The sequence below is a fragment of the Lepus europaeus genome, chromosome 1, assembly GCF_033115175.1.
Source record: "Lepus europaeus isolate LE1 chromosome 1, mLepTim1.pri, whole genome shotgun sequence".
Lineage (NCBI taxonomy): Eukaryota > Metazoa > Chordata > Mammalia > Lagomorpha > Leporidae > Lepus > Lepus europaeus.
The window spans coordinates 145169739-145193563 of NC_084827.1; the positions used below are offsets into that span (position 1 = coordinate 145169739).

General features: G+C 40.8%; 1 protein-coding gene across 2 annotated transcripts in view; it reads right to left on the reverse strand.

Moving 5' to 3' along the window:
- TRAK2 (trafficking kinesin protein 2) overlaps window positions 1-23825 on the reverse strand; it is a 69695-nt gene that overhangs the window by 19079 nt on the left and 26791 nt on the right. Inside the window, exons 2-9 of one of the 2 annotated variants that reach the window (XM_062189966.1) lie at window positions 20588-20877; window positions 16331-16525; window positions 8891-8961; window positions 7328-7444; window positions 6407-6616; window positions 4318-4396; window positions 1863-1993; window positions 1370-1444 (exon numbers count right to left, since the gene is read on the reverse strand). In XM_062189966.1, the coding sequence (XP_062045950.1) occupies window positions 1370-1444; window positions 1863-1993; window positions 4318-4396; window positions 6407-6616; window positions 7328-7444; window positions 8891-8961; window positions 16331-16525; window positions 20588-20678 (969 nt within the window). In that variant the 5' untranslated portion in view covers window positions 20679-20877. Of the gene's footprint in view, window positions 1-1369; window positions 1445-1862; window positions 1994-4317; window positions 4397-6406; window positions 6617-7327; window positions 7445-8890; window positions 8968-16330; window positions 16526-20587; window positions 20878-23825 lie in introns of both variants that reach the window. The other variant, XM_062189963.1, reaches the window with a different exon arrangement.

Consider the following 23825-nt stretch of genomic DNA (forward strand, 5'->3'; position numbering starts at 1 on the left):
ATCTTCTGTATATAAAGAGAATTGAAAATGAATCTTGATGCAAATGGAAGGGGAGAGGGAGCGGGAGAGGGGAGGGTTGCGGGTGGGAGGGAAGTTATGGGAGGGGGAAGCCATTGTAATCCATAAGCTGTACACTGGAAATTTATATTCATTAAATAAAAGTTAAAAAAAAATTTTTTTGCAGCAGGCTCAGCATTTACAATACCAAAAAAAAAAAAAAAAAAAAAAAAAAAAACCTGCTCTCCACGTGATTCTTACGCATATTAAAGAGCTACTGAGTTATATCTAATATATAGAATTGTTATATAAACAGAACAAAAGAGAGTTTTATTTCTCCTAACATACTTGGAAAGAGTACTATTAAAAAGTATCCAATTTAAAAAAAAAAAAAAAAACTGTAGGGCTAGTTAAGGCACATAAGCCTCTAAAGAAATGGCTGGTGCCACAGCTCACTAGGCTAATCCTCCACCTGTGGCACCAGCATCCAGGGTTCTAGTCCCGATTTGGGCGCCGGATTCTTTCCCGGTTACTCCTCTTCCAGTCCAGCTCTCTGCTGTGGCCCAGGAGGGCAGTGGAGGATGGCCCAGGTCCTTGGGCCCTGCACCGGCATGGGAGACCAGGAGAAGCACCTGGCTTCTGATTGGCGCAGCGAGCCGTCCACAACGCATCGGCTGTGGCGGCCATTTAGGGGGGTGAACCAACGGAAAAGGAAGACCTTTCTCTCTGACTCTCTCTCTCTCAGTCTAACTCTGCCTGTCAAAAACAAAAAACAAACAAAAAGAAACACAACTGCAGGTTTTTGGGGGACGCTGTCACTATTAATTTAAGAGACAGGACTTTTATTTTTTAAAAGAAGATTTATTTTTATTTATTTGAAAGGCAGAGTTAGAGAGAGATAGAGGGAAAGACAGAGAGAGAGATAACTTCCATCTGCTGGTTCACTTCTCAAATAGCAGCAGCAGTTGGGGCTGGGCCAGGGTGAAGCCAGGAGCCAAGAGCTCCATCCAGGTCTCACACATGGGTGCAGGGGCTCCAAATACTTGGGCCACCTTCCACTGCTTTCTCAGGTACATTATCAGGGAGTTGGATGGGAAATGGAGCTACCAGGATCCGAACCAGCGCCCACATGGGATGCCAGTGTTGCAGGTGGTGGCTTAACTCGTTATGCCACAACCAGAGATAGGATTTTTAAAATGCTTTGCTTCTTAGAGTTCACAATTTCAACAAAATCTTTTGTTATTGCTGCTGTCACTTTTAAATCTGGCAATCCGCCTTCAGTAATTGTTATTCATGCAGATGATAGAAGTACTCCCCCCTCTGAGGGCCCCCTTCCCCGCAGTTACCCCAGACAAAGGAAGATTCATTATACCTCCATGGTCAGCTGTCGCTGGGCATCTTTGGAAGCTTGCAGGTGAAGTCTTAGCTCTTCCTTCTCAATCACATGCTAGCGACATAATAAAAGGGACATGTGAAGCCATCCCATATAAAATATAACTACTTTCTTCTAAAGACATCTTCAGAGTTTCTCTCTGGGGTATAGGGTCTTCAGGTTTCAAAAGTCAAATAACAGCAATAAAATGGGCAGAATATAAAATCTATTAAGGTGTTCAGACAATGCACAAGAAGTAGTAATTCACACAACATTCTGAAGAAAATCTGCTCTCATGTTACAGAGGGAAACTGTGACGTGAAAGCAGTTACTTATGACATTTTATGACATGGAAAAGATGAAACTAACAATCAGGTGAAGGCATTCTGAAAGGCAGAGGCTGTGTTTGACTCAATGTTTCTAGCGCGTAGCAGAGTGCAAGGTACTAGAGCAGCACTTAACAGGTGTCATTTGAACAAATGAATGAACCTACTTCTTTAAGTTTGTGCTGAAGATCTACAATCTGAGACAGGAGAGAGGAGATCTCTTCCTGGTATCGAATCAGTTCATCACTCTTCCCTGACAATTCTTCAGTCATTCTGGACATCTGAGCATTTGTTTCACCTTGGAAGCAAAGTGAAAGTTTAAAAATTAATATAAACACAGTGCCACTAATATAAACATAGTTGGCAAACTATGGCCTATGGGAAAATTCTGTACACAACAAGCACTGGGCTATGATGATAAATTTTTCTTTAGTACAAGTTTAAAAAATAAACCAGAGAAACCCATAGAGAAAAAAAGTTCTTCTGGGCAGGATAGTGCTGGGGAGTGAATAGGAGACCATGAAGCTAAGAAGTGACTAGTAAAGGCAAGTCAGCTGAAGGTTTTGCCTCAGTCTTTTTCTTTGTAAAAAATATATCTGCTCCAATCTTCATAAAGCACTGAAGGCTGAAAGGAGAGCAAGGTGAACTGTACATCTCTGTAAGTGCTAAGACATAATCTGATTTATGTCTAGAGAACTCTTTAGGAACACAAATAAAATCCCACAAAAAATGGAAATTAATCCTGTTGTGTAACTCATGCTGTTGCAGCCATCTGGGGAGTGAACCAACAGATGGAAAATCTTGCTCTCTCTTTCTCATTTTCTCTCTGTAACTCTGTCCTTCAAATAAATATTTAAAAAATTATTTATTTATTTTTGAAAGGTAGAATGATAGACAGAAAGAAAGATCTTCCATCACTCCCCAAATGGCTTCAAGGGCCAGGGCTGGTCCAGGCTGAAGCCAGGATCCTGGAACTCCATGTGGGTGGCAGGGGCCCAACTTGGGCCATCTTCCGCTGCTTTCCCGGTGCGTTATCAGGGAGCTACATCAGAAGCAAAGCAACCAGGACTCAAACTGACACTGTGATGCTGGCATTGCAAGTGGTAGCTTAACCTGCAGTGCCACAATGCCAGCCCCAAAGCCACCACTCTTGCATATACCTCATATAGAACCTCTGAAATGCTACTGGGGAAATAAACCTTTATTTTATATAGGAAATATGATATCTAAACACAAATAGAAAAACAATTTTCCAGTGTCATATAAAAGTCCTTTTAAATCGGCAGAAGACCTGTAATATTTCAAGGCATAGCAGTTAGCAGGCAGGAGACCTGTCTGAGCTCTCGGGCAAGCCACTTCTTGTGTGCACTTTGCGGTGTCAAAGGTGGGTGAGTGATGGTGGTGCTGGTGCAGAAGGCTGCGTTTCCATGCCTTCTGGGTCTCAGAGGCCACGTTTGGAGGCCCACCATCCGAATGAATTGACCTATCACATTTGCCTTTTTCAACATAAAGCCTATATATTTACAGAGAAATTCAATGTTTCTCTAGCAAAGCCAGTCTTTTTCAGCTGATATATTTATTTATTTTTAATTTTTTAGCCATTTATTTGAGAGACAGAAACAGATAAACTGAGATCTTTTCACTGGTTCATTGCCCAACTGCCTACAACAGCTGGTGCTGGGGTAGACTGAAGCCAGGAGCCAGGAGCCAGGAACTCAGTCTGGGTCTCCCAGCTGGGTGGCAGGGACCCAACTACTTGAGCCACCACATAGGGTGCACGTTAACAGGAAGCTGGAGTAGGAAGTGGAGCCAGGCCCCAGACCCAGGCACTCCAATACAGGATGCAGATGTCCCAAGTGGCATCTAACACTACACCAAATGCAGGGCCCCTACTGATTTATTCTTAAAAGTACCGTGGTTAACATTACCGCAAACCAAAACATATCCATATATAGACATATATTTGGCACTTAATAAATACTTCTGAAGGTCAGGTTTTATAGGACTACTTCTTCATAAACAAAATCAGAGTTTTGATTCTTTTCACTTTAACATGCTACAACTTATGAAATACAAGTCTTGGGCTGGTGCCATGGCATAGCCAGTAAGGCTGCCACCTACGGTGCCAGTATCCCATATGGGCGCTGGTTCAAGTCCCAGCTGCTCTTCCTCTGATCCAGCTCTCTTCTATGGCCTGGGAGGGTGGTGGAACACAGCCCGGGTGCTTGGGCCCCTGCACCTGCCTGGGAGACCCAGAGGAGTATCCTGGCTCCTGGCTTTGGATTGGATGAGCTCTGGCCATTGTGGCCATTTGGGGAGTAAACCAGGAGACGGAAGACCTTTCCCTCTGTCTCTCCCTCTCTCTGTCTGTGACTCTATCTCTCAAATAAATAAATCTTAAAAAAAATGCAGGTCTTTAATAAAGGTAATTTGAAAGAAATACATTTCTTAAAAATATACATGGTATCATATTTATTTAGGGTTTTAGGCTGAATGTGATTTTCTAAGGTTTTCAATAACCATTTCAAATTGTTTCTTGAGATACTTCTACTGAAACCATTGATCTCATTTCTGAGTTGGTGATAGCATAAAGGTCATGAAATAGAACATGTTAACACTTACGAAGTTCTTTAACACAGTCATTGACAAGCTGTTGTTCCTTCTCTTCATAGGTAAAAGTTTCTGTCTTTATATGACAAGCCTTCAAGAAAAAAAATCAGTATGTGACAATACCATCAAATGATTTTAAAGGAAGAACTATAACGTTTTTTCATTTGAAGATTAAAGTTCATCACTGACAAAGGAAAAAAAAAAACCAACCAACAGAAACCTGGCAAGTTTTATCTACCATAAAGGAAAGTTATACAGAATAGGAGCCAGCGTCGTGGCACAGCAGGTTAAGCTGCAGCCTGTAGCGCCGGCACACCATATGGGTGCCTGTTCAAGTCCCGGCTGTTTCACTTCCAATCCAGCTCCCTGCTTATGGCCCGGGAAGGCAAAGGAAGATGGGCCACATCTTTAGGCCTCTGCATCTATGCAGGAGACCCAGAGGAAGTTCCTGGCTTTGGTCTGGCCCAGCCCTGGCTGTTGTAGCCATTTGGGGAATGAACCAGTGGATGGAAGATTCTCTCTCTCTGTAACTCCGCCTTTCAAATAAATAAAATAAATCTTTAAAAGAAAGGTATACAGAAGGCCATGACAAGCATCTCTCCCTTACTACCCTCAAGGTCTTTGCCCATACCTTCTTCCTGCTTCCTATCCCATAACTTACATTTCTGTCTCAGTAAAATGTCACTTGCTTACATAACACTTCCTTTACTTTTTTCTTTTTTAAAAAATGATTTCTTTCTTTCTTTCTTTATTTGAAAGGCAGAGCAATAGAGAAAGAGGGAACTTCTGGAGCTGGCATTGTGGTACAGTGGGTTAAGCAGCCGTTTCTGGCATCAGCATTCCACACGGGAGCCCTCCTGCCGCTGGCTTGGGTCTTGGGTGCTCTGTTTTTGATCCACCCAGATGGAATGCTGGGTTCTTGACTTCGTCCTGGCCCAATCCCACGGTTGTGGCCATCTGGGGAGTGAACCAGTGGATTGGAAGAGATTTCTCTCTCTCTCTCTTTTAAAGATTTATTTATTTATTTGAAAAGAAGAGTGACACACACACACACACACACACACACGAGAGAGAGAGAGAGAGGGAGAGGGAGAGGGAGAGGGAGAGGGAGAGGGAGAGGGAGAAGAGAGCAAGAGAAATAGAGATTGAGAGATCTTCCATCTGCTGGTTTACTCCCCAAATGGACGCAACAGCTGGGGCTGGGTCAGACTAAAGCCACGAGTCAGGAACTCCATCTGGGTCTCCCACAAGGGTGGCAGGGGTCCAGCCGCTTGGACCATTCTCTGCTGCCTTCCAAGGTGCGTTAGCAGGATGGTAAGTGGATCAGCCAGGACTCTACTAGCACTCAGATATGGGAGGCCAGCACAGCAAGCGCAGGCTCCACCCACTGTGCCCCAAAGCCAGCCCCATATAGGATATTCTTGACTACACCCCATATAAGCTCACAGAACTTTGTAATCTTCTGACACAGCACTTAGTTGTAATTATTTAGTTGTTTGTTTAAAATTCACAAGATGAATATTCTACGCTGTGGCTTTCTCTATTTTATCTGTCAGCCATTATCATCCACATTTACTGGGATTTAAATAACAAGGGAAGCCAATTGTCTTGTTTCTTGTCTGCCACTGCCTAACCAGAATGCCAATAGCGTATCTGTTTCTTTTTTTTTTTAAAAAAGGTTTATTTATTTATTTATTTGAAAGCCAGAGTCACACAAAGAGAGGAGAGACAGAGAGAGAGGTCTTCCATCGGATGGTTCACTCCCCAATTGGCTGTAACGACCGGAGCTGAACCGATCCGAAGCCAGGAGCCAAGAGCTTCTTCTGGGTTTCCCACATGGGTGCAGGGGCCCAAGGACCTTTGCTATCTTTTACTGCTTTCCCAGGCCATAGCAGAGAGCTAGACTGGAAGTGGAGCAGCTGGGTCTCGAACTGCAGACCACATGGGATGCTGGCGCTTCAGGCCAGGGTGTTAAACCGCCGTGCCACAGTGCCGGCCCCAATAGCATATCTTTAATATGGTATATGGCACTTCAATACTGCCAGGACCTGAACCTTCTAGCCTGTAAAGGAAAGGAGCCTGTGGATTGGGTTGAATGTACCTTGGATCGAAGAGCCATATTCTCTTCTTCCAGTTCCTTGAGCTTTTCTTGCAGCATGTCCAACTGCAGCAAACCTTGAGACAGACTAAAGGACTCATTGAACCGAAGAGGTGTGGAGCAGCTGGAATCTGTTTCACTCTCTTCCGAAGCGATGGAGACAATGCGAAGCAGCTCATCTTTCTTAGATAGCTCGTGCTGTAGCTGATGAACCTGCACATAAAAAGCACTTCATCTAGAAGATGTTCTTTACTTTGCATTATTTATATGCTATACAGCTTCTTATTCACAGAAAAACTGTTTTTCACTATTAAAAAAAAAATCTGCCTCTAGGTTTCACTACTAATGTTAACATGTTAAAAGATACTATTACACAAGCCACAGTTTTAGATCATTAACTCAACAAATATAGCTTTTTCTATAGCTGGTAAGAAGAAAAGTCAATTTTCATATTCAATGTAACAGGAATATATAGGAGGAAAATTTCACGTAAGATAATAATACACTCACAGTTGAAAACAAAACAAATTGAAGAACCTCCAAAGAATCAGAATAGACCCCTATTTCAAATGCTTATCCCAGTCGTACTTGCAAGCTGTATATAACCACGCCATGTCTTTGGAGTACTGATTTTAATTCTAGGTAATAAACATTTCAATCTACTAGCTCCAATATTACCATTCATATTGCATTTATAAAATAGAAATGAAACCAGATAAAAGTAACAAGTTACAGAGAACATCTATAAGCTTTATAATGACTAAGAGTCACAAGTGTTCTGTATAGTAACAGTTGCCCCAAAGTCAGTAAGAACTGATGTTATTTATGTGTTGTTCATTAGTTCAGGGACACCCAGGAAAGTCAATTTTTCTACTGCACAAGACCTAATTATTTAATGCTGTAAATCCTTGATCAAAGGCTTACCTGATCAAAAGCTTGTCCCAATTGCTCCTCCAGGGCTTCATTCTGCTCAGATAACACATGGTTCCGCTTTAAGAGAGCTTGTCCAATTCGAGCAGCAAGCTCAAGATCACGATCCCTCTATGGAAATAGCAAATGCACCCTCTCTTTTAGTAAAAACAACAACAAATGGTGGTTCAGAAATTCTGCAGTCAATTTTACTAACAATGTCCTAGAAAGCATCAAGATTCATCTTAATACTGAAAATAAACTAACCCAGGGCTTGGCATGCAGACAGCAGTACTAAATGCCAATCAAATGAATGACTGCACAGTGATAAATGCAAGAGGATTCTTTCTTGTTATCAAGTGAGATGAATTATCCTAGGCAATTAGGATACAGCAACCCAATATTTAAACTTACAATTCTGGAGGATTATAAAACTAGCATAGCCTTTGAAAATGAGGATTGGGTCTGGCACATGTGAAAAGTCTAGCAAGATTTTGTTGAATGCATTTATCTTTCGAGCATGGTAATGATATAGAATTAAATAACTGAGATACGGGGAGCAGGCAGGCAAAGCTTACATGCACCCAGAGGCAGTGGCTTAGAGGAAAGCACAGCCAGGAGCCCTGTTGTCAACAGGTGAAAGAATGATGACAGGAAAGAAAACGGGAAATTCTGAGGCTACAGGGCTCTGCCTAGAGTTCAGAGAGGAAGGGAGTCCGAAGAAGCTGGGGGTACATGCAGGGAGACTTGTAGAAAAGCCAAGCAGGTAGCTTCTACCCAGAGTTACTCTTTTGGGTAGATGGTGATACTTAGCAAGGCCACAGGAATCCCATATGCATGGTGGCGAAGGGACTGTATTCTGTGGAATGGAAACTATGTATGTCTAACCACCTTATATATGAATACAGATTCTGCAACATTAATCACTGGATAAATAACATTAAGTTCTAGTCTTTCTCTCCACAGCAAATGAAAACAGTTGGATGGTTAGCTCCAAATTTTCAAGGCCTTTTTATCTCATCTTAAATGCAGGCTAAGTGGCAGACACAGAAGTCATTCTGGGGAGTTGGAGAAGACGGGAGAAGGATAGGTTAAAGAAAAGGACTGTGTTCCCTAAAATCGACTGAAACTGAAATACAAGGAGGAGCCTACTGACTGACAACTTGAAGATCACGCAAAATAAAATTGCCATGGACAAGCAGACTGAAAGTACAAAGAGCAAGAAGCTGTGAACTGCCGTGCACCTGTGATGGAGCTGCTGCGTGCGCGGACAGCTCTTCCCCAGGTGAGCGACAGCAGGCGTTAGTTACAAATGGTTCCCCCTCTCCCCCCCTTTTTTTTATAGGACAGGGAGACCAGCCAGCATCATTTAAACAAACAAATACACAAACAAACACATCCTCTACAACTTCACAACAATGAGCTTCAGGAACCATTTGACTTTGGAATGCCAGTTGGTGAGTCATTGATTCCGGCACAGACATCATCGTTTTCCATTTGATACGCAATTTTGATAGATTCCCAAGGCTTCTTAAGTTTTAACTTTTTGTACTGGAGAAAGAAAAGATACATTCCTACCTCTGCCAGGAGATGTGTAACCATGTCAATGTCATTGTAGGTTTTGGTCATCTGCTCCACCCTGTCTGTGCCTAGAACTAAGACAGTTATTAAACAAAGCAACTGTTTATAGGTGTTAGAAATACAAAAAAATTAAAATATACACAAGAAGTGAAAGATAACAGCAACAACAAAATTTCAGGCTTTTACAAAAAGTCATTCAGGAGAATAAAAAGAAGTAATTCACATATTAGACACTCAGGAAATGAACCAATTATTATAAAGTGCACAATACACAATGAATTAAGAAACTGTCAAAAGATCACAAGGCAGGCACTTCACAACTATCTCCTCCTCCGCCAATGAGATAAGTTTTGGCCCGCTCACATTTGAGAACAGGGGATGGGAGAATGGATTCCATTGCCAACTGATCTATGCCTTAATCTAGATTGGTTATTAAAGGGCGAGTTACTGAGGGGTTATGCTGTTAGAAATTCACAGAGAAGTCTGCTGTGCTTATCTTGGCCATCTATGATCATCCAGTATGTGCAATACTATAAACAAGAAATGAGCCTTGGGCTTTTTGTAATTCTGTGAGTCATCATCTTTTTACACTTAATGAAAAAGCCTTTGTCCTAAAACCCTCATTACATCTGGGTCTCTGCTATGAAATAAGCTGCATGCTAGGATAATTCAAGCCCAACACTTCAGCACTTCACAAGTTCAGAGATCACTGATGTATCTGGATCATTTGGTGCATAAGAGTAAATAGGATTCCGATGTTTCCACAGCCACACTAAGAATCTTTTAAAGCAAACCACATAAACCAAAACAGGAATTATTTTTACTCTGAACATATTACATGACACTTTTCTCATCATCTCGATGTGTGTTTTGGCTTAGGCTGATGTTACAACTAGTTTGCCCTGAAATGTGAAAGAACAGGGAATTCTGAGCAGCAAAGTGGAATTCAGGTAATTTAGTGAGTGTGACCGAGTCACTTACTTCTTCTGGGATTCTTATTCCATATTTGTACTACGGAGGTGGTAATGCTTATCTCAGAAGGTCAAAAGGAGGAACAAACATGATAATCTACCAAGGAATAAAGTATTCAGTGAACTGCTAAGTATCGTATAATTGTTTGCAATTACTGCGCCTTAAACACAAGTGAAATGGGTGAAATGGCCCTGATTTTATTTAAATTCTCCCTAAATAATTCACTAGGTTGGCAGTGGATACTATAATTCAAGTCATTTGTTGTTCCTTTAGGGTGCCCAGAAGACTAAATATGCCAGACACTACTGGATAAGTTTACTTTTATCTGAGATCTGTATTTTTTTTCCTAGCACCATTGCCTAAAATGTGTCTGAGTTATCTACAGTTTAATTATTAACAACAGTCCTTTTCCAGTTAAAAGAAAAAACAGCATACTGGGTTGGTGATTATTAGGAGATGGCTGGAAAAGTTTTAAAATAAAACACAAAATCTTTTAAAAAAATACAGAAATAAACATTTTTACTCCAAAATAATAAATATTGACAAATAAAGAAATCGGCTCTATAATTTAACCATGGTGATCAGGGAAGAGATCTTGGGCCTAAGGAACAAAAATACTTTAACCTGGCATCACGGGAAGAGCAAATGATTAAAAGTTTAGGCAGATAGTGAGTGGTCTGATTCTGGTCTTAATAACAAAATCGGGGGAAACAATCAAATCAACATAGCTCTGCTCTAAATTAATTACAGAAAACCAGTCAGGGGCTGCAAAACTGAATCCAATCTAGAGCCAGTTCTAGAGTGAGTTTGCAACCCCAGGTTCTGAATTGATTTGGAAGCCATCTAGGACACTGGTAATAAGTAGAAGATTGTAGCATTCTGATGAGGAGCCTGGGATACAAATCAATGGTCTACCATGAATACCTAAAGCAAGAACCAGATGTCCTAAAAATACAAACAGTTTTTATAAAACAAATTTCAAAAGCACATGACATGGCTTGTGTACATGCCTGACCAGAGCTGAGGGTGAAAAGGCAGATTTAACTTGAGGTAAAACCAGTTAAGTTAAGGCAGTAAAAAACAACCACTAACTACAAGTCACACATGATCAAAGGGGAAGAAAAAAATGAAGGAATACAGGAAAGGAACGTTTAGAATGAAACATGTTTTGGCGAGGGGAAATGAATACGTATTTCCTATAAATGCTAACCATCTGTCATAGCACAGAAATTCAGAGTTGAACCTGCACAAGTTATCTAGTTTGATGATCTCATTTTCTGGTATGAGGGTTCTCCTCTGAGAAGAACTATGTGACATGTCTAAGACCACAAAGCAAGCTATTAGTGGCAAAGATGGGATTTTAATTTGGAAGTGGTAATGGCCACCTTACAAGGTGATGAGAGAAAAACCTTAGGTAATGTGCGCACCCATTGTGGGGTTCCTTGCAGTGTGCTGCAGGCTCTACCGGACCCCACAAAGGACCTCAGGCCCGCAACTAACCAAGTACCAGAATATACACATGGCTTTCTAAAAATTCATAGAAATATGTAGTATGAAAAAACTACATGTGGATTTCAAAACTTACAGTATCGATATAAATGTATCTTTTAATTCCATTTTCCAGGAGCTTTATGAAGAACTCTCATACATCTATGAGTCTAGATTATAAAACAACACAGATACACATTTTGCTTTGTAAAGTGTGAACCTATCTCTGTAGGAGAGGCTGGAAGAATACAGAGTAAAATGTTAAGAGTGGTTATCTTTGGGTAGAGATTATGGTAGCTCGGCTTTCAGTTTTTTTGCTAACATCCATGAAGAACAAAGGCTATTTCTGCCATGAGAAAAAAATTGCAACTCCTACTAAGAGGCTTCAAAAATCAAATATGCATTTTAAAATGCTTCAATATTTATGATGGCAGAGAAATTAGCTAGGGAGCAGTTGGAATTCTCTAATCCTTACATTTTATAAGAAGCAGCCTATCAACTACTAAGCCCCAAAGGCAGGGTCAGTTTCATTTCAATGAGATGGCAGTCAGTCCAGCAGATGGCAACACAGCCTTGCCAGTTCAGTCTTCTCTTCTCCAACACAGTCCTCCTGATAAGGACACGCTGCTTGGGAGGATTCCAAAAGGACCCTGGGCAAAGCTCTGTTATGTTCTTTGGCATTCGGGCACTGTGATCAAATGCTTCAAAAGCCATAAACTAATTCTTCTCTATAATTCTATAACCAAGACTGTAGACAGGCAATCCGGCTATTGTAATCAATCCTATCAAAACCCATTTTCCCTTCAGTTCTCAGTTAGTAAAATGAAAACATATTAAATGGTATGGAAAGTATCAGTGATCCTTGCTTAGTTCCAGACATGAACTTATGTAACTCTTGAATAAGATGTTTATGTGTCGGGGAGATGACAAATACTTTCCTAGAACAACTTTGCCAATTATTTCCCAAAGGTTATTAATGAATATTCAACATTTGTGGCGCAATATTTAGGGAATCAAATGTTTCTGAAAACACGGGAGGAGGGGTTTAACACACATAAGCGCTTCACGTATCCTCATTTCACATTCTATTCCTGTACAATTTCACGTCAGCCACCACAACCCCATATTACTCATGATGGGAGATACCAATGTTAATCTATTTTGCTCTCTCTGTCTGTTATAGTCCACAGCGCTTGGTAACTCTCTCATATGCCTGTCCTTTTCAAGATTTAGAGTTTTTACCACAATTACTGAATTTTAAAGAAAATTCATTCTCCAAACTGCCCACACCAAAAAACCAAAACCACAAGAAAATGAAACACAACTACCACTCATACGGGAAAGACTGCAATAGCTCCAGACAACTAGGGATTCGTGCGATTTCCAACCTAAAGAAGTGATTGCAGCCCCTGCTGCCATAATACAGAGGATATCTCTACCATGAACAAACTGCCTTCAGAAGAGCTGGGACACAGGACACGCGCCTTCTAGGCTAGCATTTCTCAGGAGGGTTCCAGGAGAGAGGGAAGGCCTGGAAACAAACGATTTGAGTGCCAATTTTCCTCAATTCTCCCAAGGACAGTAACAAGCTAGTTTATGATGCATAGGTGATAAGATCCCCCATTATACGGCAGATGTCCAAGGATGGTGGCTTACTTCTCTTCTATGATGTGACTTATGGTTAATGTTTCATGAACATTATCAGCCATATTTCCTCTCCTGTCAGCACTGACCCATGATTTCTGAGGGCAAGGCTTGAGGAAGAACATACCTACTGATCAGAAGTACTACTTTCTACAAGCAGTATTTCTCTGCAAAATTGTACACCTTAGGGGCTGGCGCTGTGGCATGGTGGGAAAACTACCACCCGCAGTGCCGGCATCCCATATGGGTGCCAGTTCAAGTCCCAGCTGCTCCACTTCTGATCTAGCTCTCTACTATGGCCTGGGAAAGCAGCATAAGCTAGCTCAACTCCTTGGGCCCCTGAACCCCCATGGGAGACCCAGAAGAAGCTCCTGGCTCCTAGCTTTGGATCAGCGCAGCTCCGGCCATTGTGGCCATCTTGGGGAGTGAATCAATGGATGGAAAACCTTTCTCTCTCTCTCTCGTTGCCTCTCTGTAACTCTGCCTTTCAAAGAAAGAAATAAATTAAAAAAAAATTGTACACTCTGGCTAATTCCTTAATTCTACAACTAGGGTGCAATGGCCATTTAGCATTGTTGACAATGCTTTATGTCACTGGTTTTCAAACTTGATGTGTGTTAGTATCACCAGGAGGACTTCCAGAAACATAGACTTCCTTGTCCCATTCAGAGTTTCAGATTCTGTAGATGAGGTGGGAGCCCAAGAGTGTGCCTTTCTACCAAGTTCCAAAGTCATACTTATGGCAAGGTCCATATTTTGAAAATCACTGGCTTACATAAAACTTACAAAATAAAAATGTCCTGTCTTCTTTTTCTTATGCTTTAGAGAGTGGCCAGGTGATCCTTTATTCCCAAAGGAAATCCCCTGAAAAGCAGATCAGTTTTCTACTTGTGGTCTTTACACGGAACACTTTCTGTTGTGTTGTGTCCTGATTGCATGACGTCTCTTGGCTACAGCTCACTCTGGGATTACTCTTAATAAAGTTGGGAAACCCTGGGGCGACCTAAAGTGCTACCTGTATTGATTAGCTATTGAAACTCATTGTGATGGACACAAGTAGTCCCTGGCACATGAGGGAAGGAGGGATCAGAAGGGGCTAAAGTAACCCTAGGATGGCCTGCCAGGGTATGTAAGAAATCTCAGGGGGAGAGAAAACCGTGGGGAAGAATGTTTTCTATTTTGCTTTGTAAGCCCTGGCCAATTTGAGAAATAAAGCAAATAACTTATCTTTTACTTTCATAAGATGCAAATTCATGTTTATGTATATTTGACTGAACTATTAACCCAAAGAATTGATACCTTTAAAATGACAGTGAGACTACAGAGCAAAGATAAAGTATTAGAAGATCAATTATAATCTTAGCTTATTTGTTTCATAATTTTAGATGCATCCTATATAGTACAATGTTCAAATTACTAAAGTGACGATAGTACCTCAGACTAAAGGAAGAGGAACTTTTCAGAACCTTGACAGAGGGATCTGCATTATCCTCTTGATCTCAAGTTCTAGAGTGTTTCCTTGAACATTGTGATTTTGTATAAAGTCTTGAAAAGTATTTCAGAACTTAAATATCCTTTATTTTCTTGTCTTTTCACTGACAATTCATCCTAAAAGTAACTCCACTGAATTATGATCTAAGAGATCTTTTTAGCTATAGTTCCACCCATCAGGGGCCTTGTAAACCAAGGGGCAATTTCTGTGTCACTTTATCAAAATAATGATAAACTAAGTTTATCCTGATGAAATTTCAGTTTGAAAGCTCTCACAAGGTTGAAAACTCAAGGAGCAAAAGGAAATGGAAATAAAAAAATAGTGTTTCTTCTAAACAAAATTTTCCAGAAAATCTCAAGCAAGTAATTTCTCTACCTAAAAAATTAAGAAAACATTGAGAGCCTTAGTCTTACTATTTAACAGAAAAAGTGAGTACAACAATGTAGTTTTACTTGGGCTTTGGAATATTTCAAGTTTAAACATGCTTACTCTTTTTTTTGAACAGTAAAAGTTCTAGGAAACTAAAAGCAAGTTAATGATTATCATGCAAATGAGTATTTCACAACAATCATGCTCCAGTGACAATCTGGCATTGAAAACACTGAAGCATTCGATGGGAAAATGTCTAAGATCAAATACAATCTCTAGTCTGATTAAAATTAAAGGAATTTCACAAACATATGAGTGTTGAACTAAAAGACTTAATTATATATTCTAACAGCTACTAGGCATACAACGCTTTTCTAACAAATGAAGTGGGGAAAAAAAAAAAAAAGCCAGCTCAGCCTTCATGCAGATTTTTGGAATGAGGTCAAATGTAAAAAAGGTCTTCTTACTTTAAAATTCAAAAATTCCTCTACTTGGACTGACATTGTAGCATAGCTGTTGAGCCACTGCTTGCAATACTGGCATCCCATTAGGCATTGGTTTTATTCCAGGCTGCTCCACTTATGATCCAGCTCCCTGCTAAAGAGCTTGGGAAAGCAGTGGAGGATGGCCCAAGTAGTTGGGCACATGCTTCCCATGTGGGAGACTTGGATGAAGTTCCTGGTTCTTGGTTTTGGCCTGGCCCAGTCCTGGCAGTTGTACCATTTGGAGAGTGAACCAACAGATGAAAGATCTCTCTCTTTCTCTCTCTATACCTCTGCTTTTCAAATAAATAAATTTTTAAGTCCTTTAAAAAATTCCTCTATTTAATTTTGTCATTTCCGACAATTTGTTATGAAAACAGACCTATTTTCAGGACATATCTGCTCAGCCTCTCATGGACTTAGTCTCTATGAATCTTTAAGTAAATAACAGAGCTGATCATACAGTGAACAATAACTTCTGCCTGGCATTATTATAACTGCATATTACTCATGGACCAAAGAACTATGTTTCTTAATGACTGGCATAAACTCTGTGACAGTGTTGAATAGAGAAAATAAGAGTCAGAGAGTTATAGCTCAGGATAGCGAGCTGACAGACAGGAAGCAATCTGAAAACTTTAAATAATTTCACTGCTTCCTAAGAAAACTCCTTTTCTATTCAGCCTGAGGAAAATATCAAGTACAAGATGGAAAAAATGGGGACATCTAAGTATGCCTGTAACACTAGCCACTGAAGTATAAAGAAGACAAACTTTCTGCATTCAGACAGACACAGTTCCGGGACGAGTTGGCATACACGAACCATGACCACTACAGGACTGGAAATGGTGCCCATATAGGAAGTGGTGTCTCAGGTGGCGGTCTAACCTGCTACATCACAATGCTGGTCCCTTGGTCAAATCTCTTAAAAGTCAGTATCATGACACCCATGTTCAGCAGACAAACTCTAAGAGGGTACAAAGTACTCACTCATATAGCGGAACGTCTCTTCAGCAAGGACTGGAGAGAGGGCATCAGATGCATGCTGCTGCTGGGGCTGGGACTGAGTCCAGTCTTGGTTTTCATACAGAAAGAGTGAGTCTACTCTTAGCTTGTACTGTGGTAGCTGTTCCTCTAGCAGACTCACCAGCTCAACTTCAGGGAGATCCTCATTGGAGCAGACATCTACAAAGGAGAATCTGGGTAAATGAATCTAGTATATTTCAATTTTCTAGACTATTGTGAAAAATCAGTGAAATTACTGTCATGAAATTGGACAACCAAAGAAATGTTACAAAAGATCATTTCACCAATGATTTTTATTAACATATCCTTTAATAAGAGAGCTTCTAAAGTAAAAATCATACCATAAATTTTGATTACACGCTATTTAAACATATATTACTGAGTGGTAGAACTACATTTTTAAAGTTTAAAATGAATTCAAGCAAATTTCTTATTTCATTATTACCAATTTATTTAACATTGTTTAAAAGAGGTTTGATTTGGCCGGCGCCGTGGCTTAACAGGCTAATCCTCTGCCTTGCGGCGCCGGCACACCGGGTTCTAGTCCCGGTTGGGACGCCGGACTCTATCCCGGTTGCCCTCTTCCAGGCCAGCTCTCTGCTATGGCCCGGGAAGGCAGTGGAGGATGGCCCAAGTCCTTGGGCCCTGCACCCGCATGGGAGACCAGGAGAAGCACCTGGCTCCTGGCTTCGGATCAGCATGATGCGCCGGCTGCAGCGGCCATTGGAGGGTGAACCAACGGCAAAAAGGAAGACCTTTCTCTCTGTCTCTCTCTCTCACTATCCACTCTGCCTGTCAAAAAAAAAAAAAAAAAAAAAGAGGTTTGATTTCAACTTATATGCTTGAGGGGAGAACATAACACACAAAACAATGACTTCTAAATGGGATACACACCCACTTCAAAAGGGATAAAACTCTAATACTTGAAAAAACAAAAATTTCAATTATGTAGGAGGATTTTTCAAAATCCATGAAAATTACATTTTAGTATATTCTCACAGAAGCTAGAATTTTTTGAAAAATAGCAATAATATTTACTGATCACTGGCACTGGAGTAAGTACTTTATCCTTTTTATATTCAAGACAAAGTACATTTCAAGCCCTAATTATGTGAGAAGGAAATCTGAAGTGAAAGGAAAAAAAATGTGAGAACTCTTTCTCAGCCTTCACAGAACATAGAGTAGGATGATATCGTGATAAAGATCACCAATCTGCAGGTCGTGAAGTCCTGGGTTTGAGTTCTGGCTCTGCACGGACCAGAATGTGACCTTGGATGAGTTACTTAACCTCTAAGTCTTCATTTTTCTTCTGTAAAATGGAGAAGGTGACAGTAACCTATACTTACCTCCAGAGCTGCTGTGTGAATCAAGTGAGAAAAAGGCATGAAAAATATTTACACTGTGGAAGTGCTCTCTGCGTGCTAGCTATTTTATTATTTTACTAATGAGATTTTAGACCTAAAGATCAAATCAAGTCTTCTATTACTATAGCATCTAAATAATAATTATGGTCTATTAAAAGTGGGAGATGCCTAAACTGTCAATTCTGCCGTGTAGACAAGGACACTGCAACTTAGAAGGTGAGTGACTTGCTGAAGACCAGTAGATCCGTGTCACAGTCCCCAGCACTGTGCCCACTGGACTGCAAAGCTCTCTTGTGATCTGTGTAGTCTGTCACAAGACAAAGGCTGGCCATGTGTCTTAGAACAAGTTCCTACACCCCATGTCTCTAATATGCCATAGTAGTCCTACATAGCTCCTAATTCCTCTGGGTGCCAACCCTACTTCCATTTTATCCTGTTTTTCATTTTCAACATTGGAAAGGATATGGGCATCGGCATAGTATTTAGCTTCTAATTCTGACTCTTCCATTCCTAAGGAGTACTAGTAGGCTCCTTACGACTTCTCTCTTCTCAGTTTTCATTCCCCCCATTTGTAAAATAAAGGGCATCATCTACCAGAGTCACAGTTAAATAAATAAGTTAACAATGAAGACCCCCAGAGCAACACTGGCCCACACAGGTACTTACTGAAAACTGCTCCCGTCACTACTGTCTCACCTACACGCTGTCGCTGATACAGCTCAGCTTGTCTGCCTTTATGTGTCTGCTACAGACTTCCTGTTCCTAACACTTCCTACTACCAAACACCTTTCAAATTCAGCAGCTTACCAAAAAAAAAAAAAAAAAAAAAAAGTTATCCTGTTGAACATGTTGAAAATAGTAGGGCTTAAAATAGAGAAAATACAGGATGTCATATTCATCCCCTCATTTTTAAAAAAAGATCTGGCATTTCCTTTGTGGGTGTATAAAGAGGCTCTCTCTGGCAAACTGGAGAACAACAAAGCGCAGCTTAGGTAAACAAACCATAAAAAGTACCTTCCTACCACTTGACCTTCACAGTGACAATCTAACAAGTCAAACAGCAGAGGGCTGGCAACATCAGACACCCCCAGTCACCCAGAGGGACAAGCAGTGGCTTCCATATCACAGACACAGAGACGAGCTGCATCTAAAGCAGCTCTCAGTCCTTGACAGATCTCTTAATAAGAACCTGGAAAATATACCCAGTTTGTTACTACAAATTCCGTGTGATTATCCACGTTTTTCCTGCCATGCAAATACTACATACAGAGTTGTCATTGTAATAGTTGCAGAAAGTGAAGCTGACCACAAATACATACAGAGTTAAAAACAATCAAGGCATTCAAGAGTACAGTGAAAATGAACACGACATACATTAGAATAAGTACTAATGAAATTTTGTGAAAATTCAAGGTCACCAATTCCCTAGTTACAAAAAGCAATTTTCAAAATGAGTGTACTATCCAGGTCTAGTTGATGAAACTAAATATTCTTTAGACCAGCCCTTTGCACTGCTTTCATATTTCTGATGCACTATTGTTTTACTCTCATAGTCACCCAAGCTTCACAAGTCCTTCTCTACCTTATTGTTCTCAAACGCCTACTTCTCTCTTCTAGCCACACTGCCTCCTTCGAGGTTCGGGCCTCCCCTGTTTCTCCTGAACACGGCCTCTAAACCGGTCTTCCCACATCACACTCAAAGCATCCTCCCCATCTTCACATCACGTGCCCAGCACGCTGCCTGTCTGGTTTGTCGACCAGACTTTACTGGAACACAATCATACGCATTCTTTATTGGCCACAGTTGCTTCTCCTCTACAATAGCAGAGGTGATTAATTGCTACGTAGCAAGGAAAACAAATGACCTACTGATACTTCCACAACCGGAAGTACCTCAAACACATTTCGATGCACAAAAGAAGTCAGATACAAAAGACATGGATTCAATTTATATGACATTCTGGGACAAACTAATGTAATCTGTAGTAGTAGGAAGCAGACTGGCGGTTGCCTGGAGCCAAAGGTGAGGCACAGGGAGATCTGGGTACAAGAGAACTGTCGTGGGATGAAAGTTCTATAACCTGATTGTACTGGTGGTTATACAAGTGTATATATTTGCTAAAACTCAAACTATACACTTAGAATAGGTATATTTTATTGCATCTTAATAAAGATGTCTTAACAAAACTGATTTTAAAAAAATAATTTGGGGTTTGTAGGGCCTCAGAATTTCTCATATTTTTAGAAAAATGGTACTGTGCAGTAACTGTATGTTACATAACATCACCAACTGGTTTTACAGCAGCATCCCACATTTAAATATAGTAATATATCGTCAGCAAACATGAATATTCAAGCTAACTGAGGTAACTCTAGAAACAGCCAAGTCAGCTTCTGTGGCTAGCTGAGCTTTAGAACCAACTTCGAGAGTTGAAAGGTTTTTAATTTTTTAAATTCAGTCTTGCTGATAAGCGTTAAGGGCCTGTACCTCTGTCTGCATGACCTGTAAGTGCTGAGAGCCTCTCTTGCGCCAGGCGCTGTTGCCAAGGGCTCACGGGGCACACAGACACAAGGCTCTGTGCCCTGACCCCGAGGAGACAGGAAGAGTGGCATGCAGCTCCTGCTCGTCGAGGGTCACGTGGGCCAGGGCAGTCAGACACAGACGAGAACAGCATTACCAGGCAGATTCTGGCAATGCGGGCAGAGACCCCGGAATGGAGAGACCGACTCAGTCTGTCTCTGAGAGGAACAATCTAGATGGGAAGGCAGGCTGGAGCTCATCAGAGCAGTTTCCAGGCCAGGCATCTGCATTTTATCTTGTAGGCGACGACACTTTGGTTTATTGAGCTGAACTCACCAGTGATGCTCTGCGAGTCTCTGTGATTGCTATTCATGAGGTTTTCTTCACCTGTTGGTGAGGTAAAAATGGCATTCTGGGCTTGACTCATGCAGGATCCTTTCTGGCTTTGGTTGAGAAGGGCAGCTTTGGTATGAATCAGAGCAGAGGAAATCCATCAAGCCATTCAGGAGCGAAATGGGTCTGGTCATGTGGGTCTTTTCCTTTAGACAGCTTTTCTCGGACGAGTGCAGTGACATGTGCAGCAGTGTATATTCTCATGTGATGACCATACCCTGGACAGTCATGACCTACAACAAAGAACAGATCCTGTGACTATGCCCATCATAGCACTCCGATGACCTGGGATGTTTGGCACTAGGAATATTTTTCTAGTGACACATACAACATGGAAAAAATCACAAAGTAATTGTGCTGGAAGAAAGAAGCCCAACAGAAAAAAAAAGAGTACAAGTTTATGATTCTATTTATATAAACTTCTAGAAAATGTCAACTATCTATAGTGATAGAAAGCAGATCAGTGGCTGCCTGGGGTTGGTATTAAGGAACAGGAGAATATGACTAAGAGACAAAACCAATTTGTACACTCAAAACATGCAATTTGATGCATGTTAATTACATTTCAATATTGTTGTGATAATCAACTGCTTAAAAATAACAACAGCAAATTGTACAGTCTATAACATAGATAGAAATAAAATGTATCCCTGTACAAAGGGCAGTAAGGGAAAAATGGAATTATATTATTGTAAGGCTTTTATACTACATATGAAATAGTAAAGTATTGCCTGAGGTAGATTGCAATAATTGTAAACATACAATGAACCCAAAAGCAACCAATAAAACAATTCAAGAATGATACCTAATAAACTAACAAAAGAGATGAAATGGATTAATACAAAATAGGGTTTCTCAACCCTGGCAATAGCGACTTTGTGGTGTGCATTGTAGGATGCTAGGATGCTATGCAGAACCTTTGTCCTTTTCCTCCTCTGTCTGCTAGTGGAATCCTTTCCCCAGGCCTTCCCTAAGTTTAACAACCAAAGATGTCTTCAAACATTGCCAAGTGTCCCTTGGGAACAAAACTGTCCCCAGCTGAGAACCACTGACAAAGGATGCTCAATATCACTCAAAATTAAAACAAAAACAAAAAATATTTTCACATATTAGAGAAAGTAGATGCTACTTTTTATCAGATTCATTCTTGTGGAGAGTATAGAGTCAGTGATACCCTTACATTCTATTGATAAAATGCAAATTAGCATAAGATTTCAGAAAGTCTACTTGGCAGTGTTTACCAAACTTAAATGTGCATTTATCATAATTCAGTAACTCTGCCATTAGAAATTTTTACTATGGATAAACTCACAAAACATCATAAGATGTGGGTGAGAGTAAAAATGTTGATACAGTTTTTTTTCCTTTGATTAAAGTGCACACACACACACACACCAGGGATCAAAATGTCCACAAAAAAATGGTTTAGTAGTACAACATATATGCATGGTCTTAAAAAAGTAGGAACTGCAATTAACTAGAAAACTGTTCAATTCTAATCATAAGCCTTGCTTATATCAAAAGGTAGTCTCTGCTGAACAGTCTCTACTTAGCAACTGGTAACTTCTATTTATGGCTAATTCCTTCTCATGCCTACTATCAATATGCATCATAAATACAAAATGTTTCATAAGAGGGGTGCCCCAAGAAGTAGGGAGAAGCTGCTTACAGTTCAGCGACTGGTTTGGATGGTGATGTCCCTCAAAGGCACACGTTAAGGCTTGGTTCCCAGCGTGGCACTACTGGGAGGTTATGGAAACTGTAGGAGGTGCTGCTTGATGGCAGCCCTTGGATCATTGGGGGCATGCCCTCAGAAGGTAGATTACAGAGATTATAACAGCCTGAGGTTGAACCCACTGTTCCCTGCTTCCCGGGCTGCCGTGTGATCCTCCCTCCCGCACACTCCACCACGGCCAGGCAAGGCCTCACCAGACACTACACCAAGGGGGCCTGATCTTGACCTGTGAACTTCCAACCCTGGGACCAACATCAACGTCTTTCCTTTTGAAGTAGCTCAGCTAAAGTGTTTTGTGATAATAATGAAAAGCTGACTAAACACAGGAGCAGAGTAAATGCAACTGAAAATTTGATCCTTGAGGTAGAAGAACACAGAAGCATTGCCAGCAAATACCAGTGAAGGGAATTTCTAACATGGGGCGGGCAACAAAATCAAACATCAAAACATCAAAGGAGCAATTTTTCAGAAGGGAAGCAGTGGACCATAATATCAGCAGTGACCTTCCAGAAACCACTTTAGCCAAGAGGTTAGACTCAAAGTCTGGTTGTAAGGGGTCAGCAAGTGTGATGCTAAGAGTGGAATTTAGCGGGTACAGAACAGAATTTCAATTTCCACAGATTAGCGAAATTTCAAACACTTCTGCAGTTAGGAATTCTATTGCTTATCATTTCTATTCATAAATAAAAAAATTTTTACAAGGAAAAAAGGCAGAATAAACAATAGTTCTTCCCAAAGGAGTTTATAATTTCATATTGTCATATGAAAAATTTAATTTTTCTATATCTGAGTTCATAAAATTTTACATTTTTTTTTGACAGATAGAGTTAGATAATGAGAGAGAGAGACAAAGAGAAAGGTCTTCTTCTGTTGGTTCACCCCGCAAATGGCCGCTATGGCCAGTGCGCTGCGCTGATCTGAAGCCAGGAGCCAGGGGCTTCCTCCTGGTCTCCCATGCGGGTGCAGGGCCCAAGGACCTGGGCCATCCTCCACTGCCTTCCCAGGCCACAGCAGAGAGCTGGACTGGAAGAGCAGCAGCAGAGACTAGAACCGGCGCCCATATGGGATGCTGGTACCACAGGCGGAGGATTAGCCAAGTGAGCCATGGCGCCAGCCCTGAGTTCATAAAATTTTAATACACAGGCATTTTAAGATTCACTTATTCTTGGATGTGTAACTACTTTCTTAAAATACATATACTGGTATAGTAATCTAACCAATACAACATGAAGTAAAGTTCAAATGTATTTGTTTATGTACTTCAATTTTAATCCCAGTTGTCAAAAACTTATCTTCATATTCCAGGCTCACTCTATTGTATGCAATCCAATTCTTACCGAATCTTTCATGTTCCAGAATTGCTGGGATCAGAACTATAATTGGATCAAGCCAGTAAAAGTTAACCTCTTGAACTGAGAGAAAGAAGAAAACAACCTTCCCTGAAGT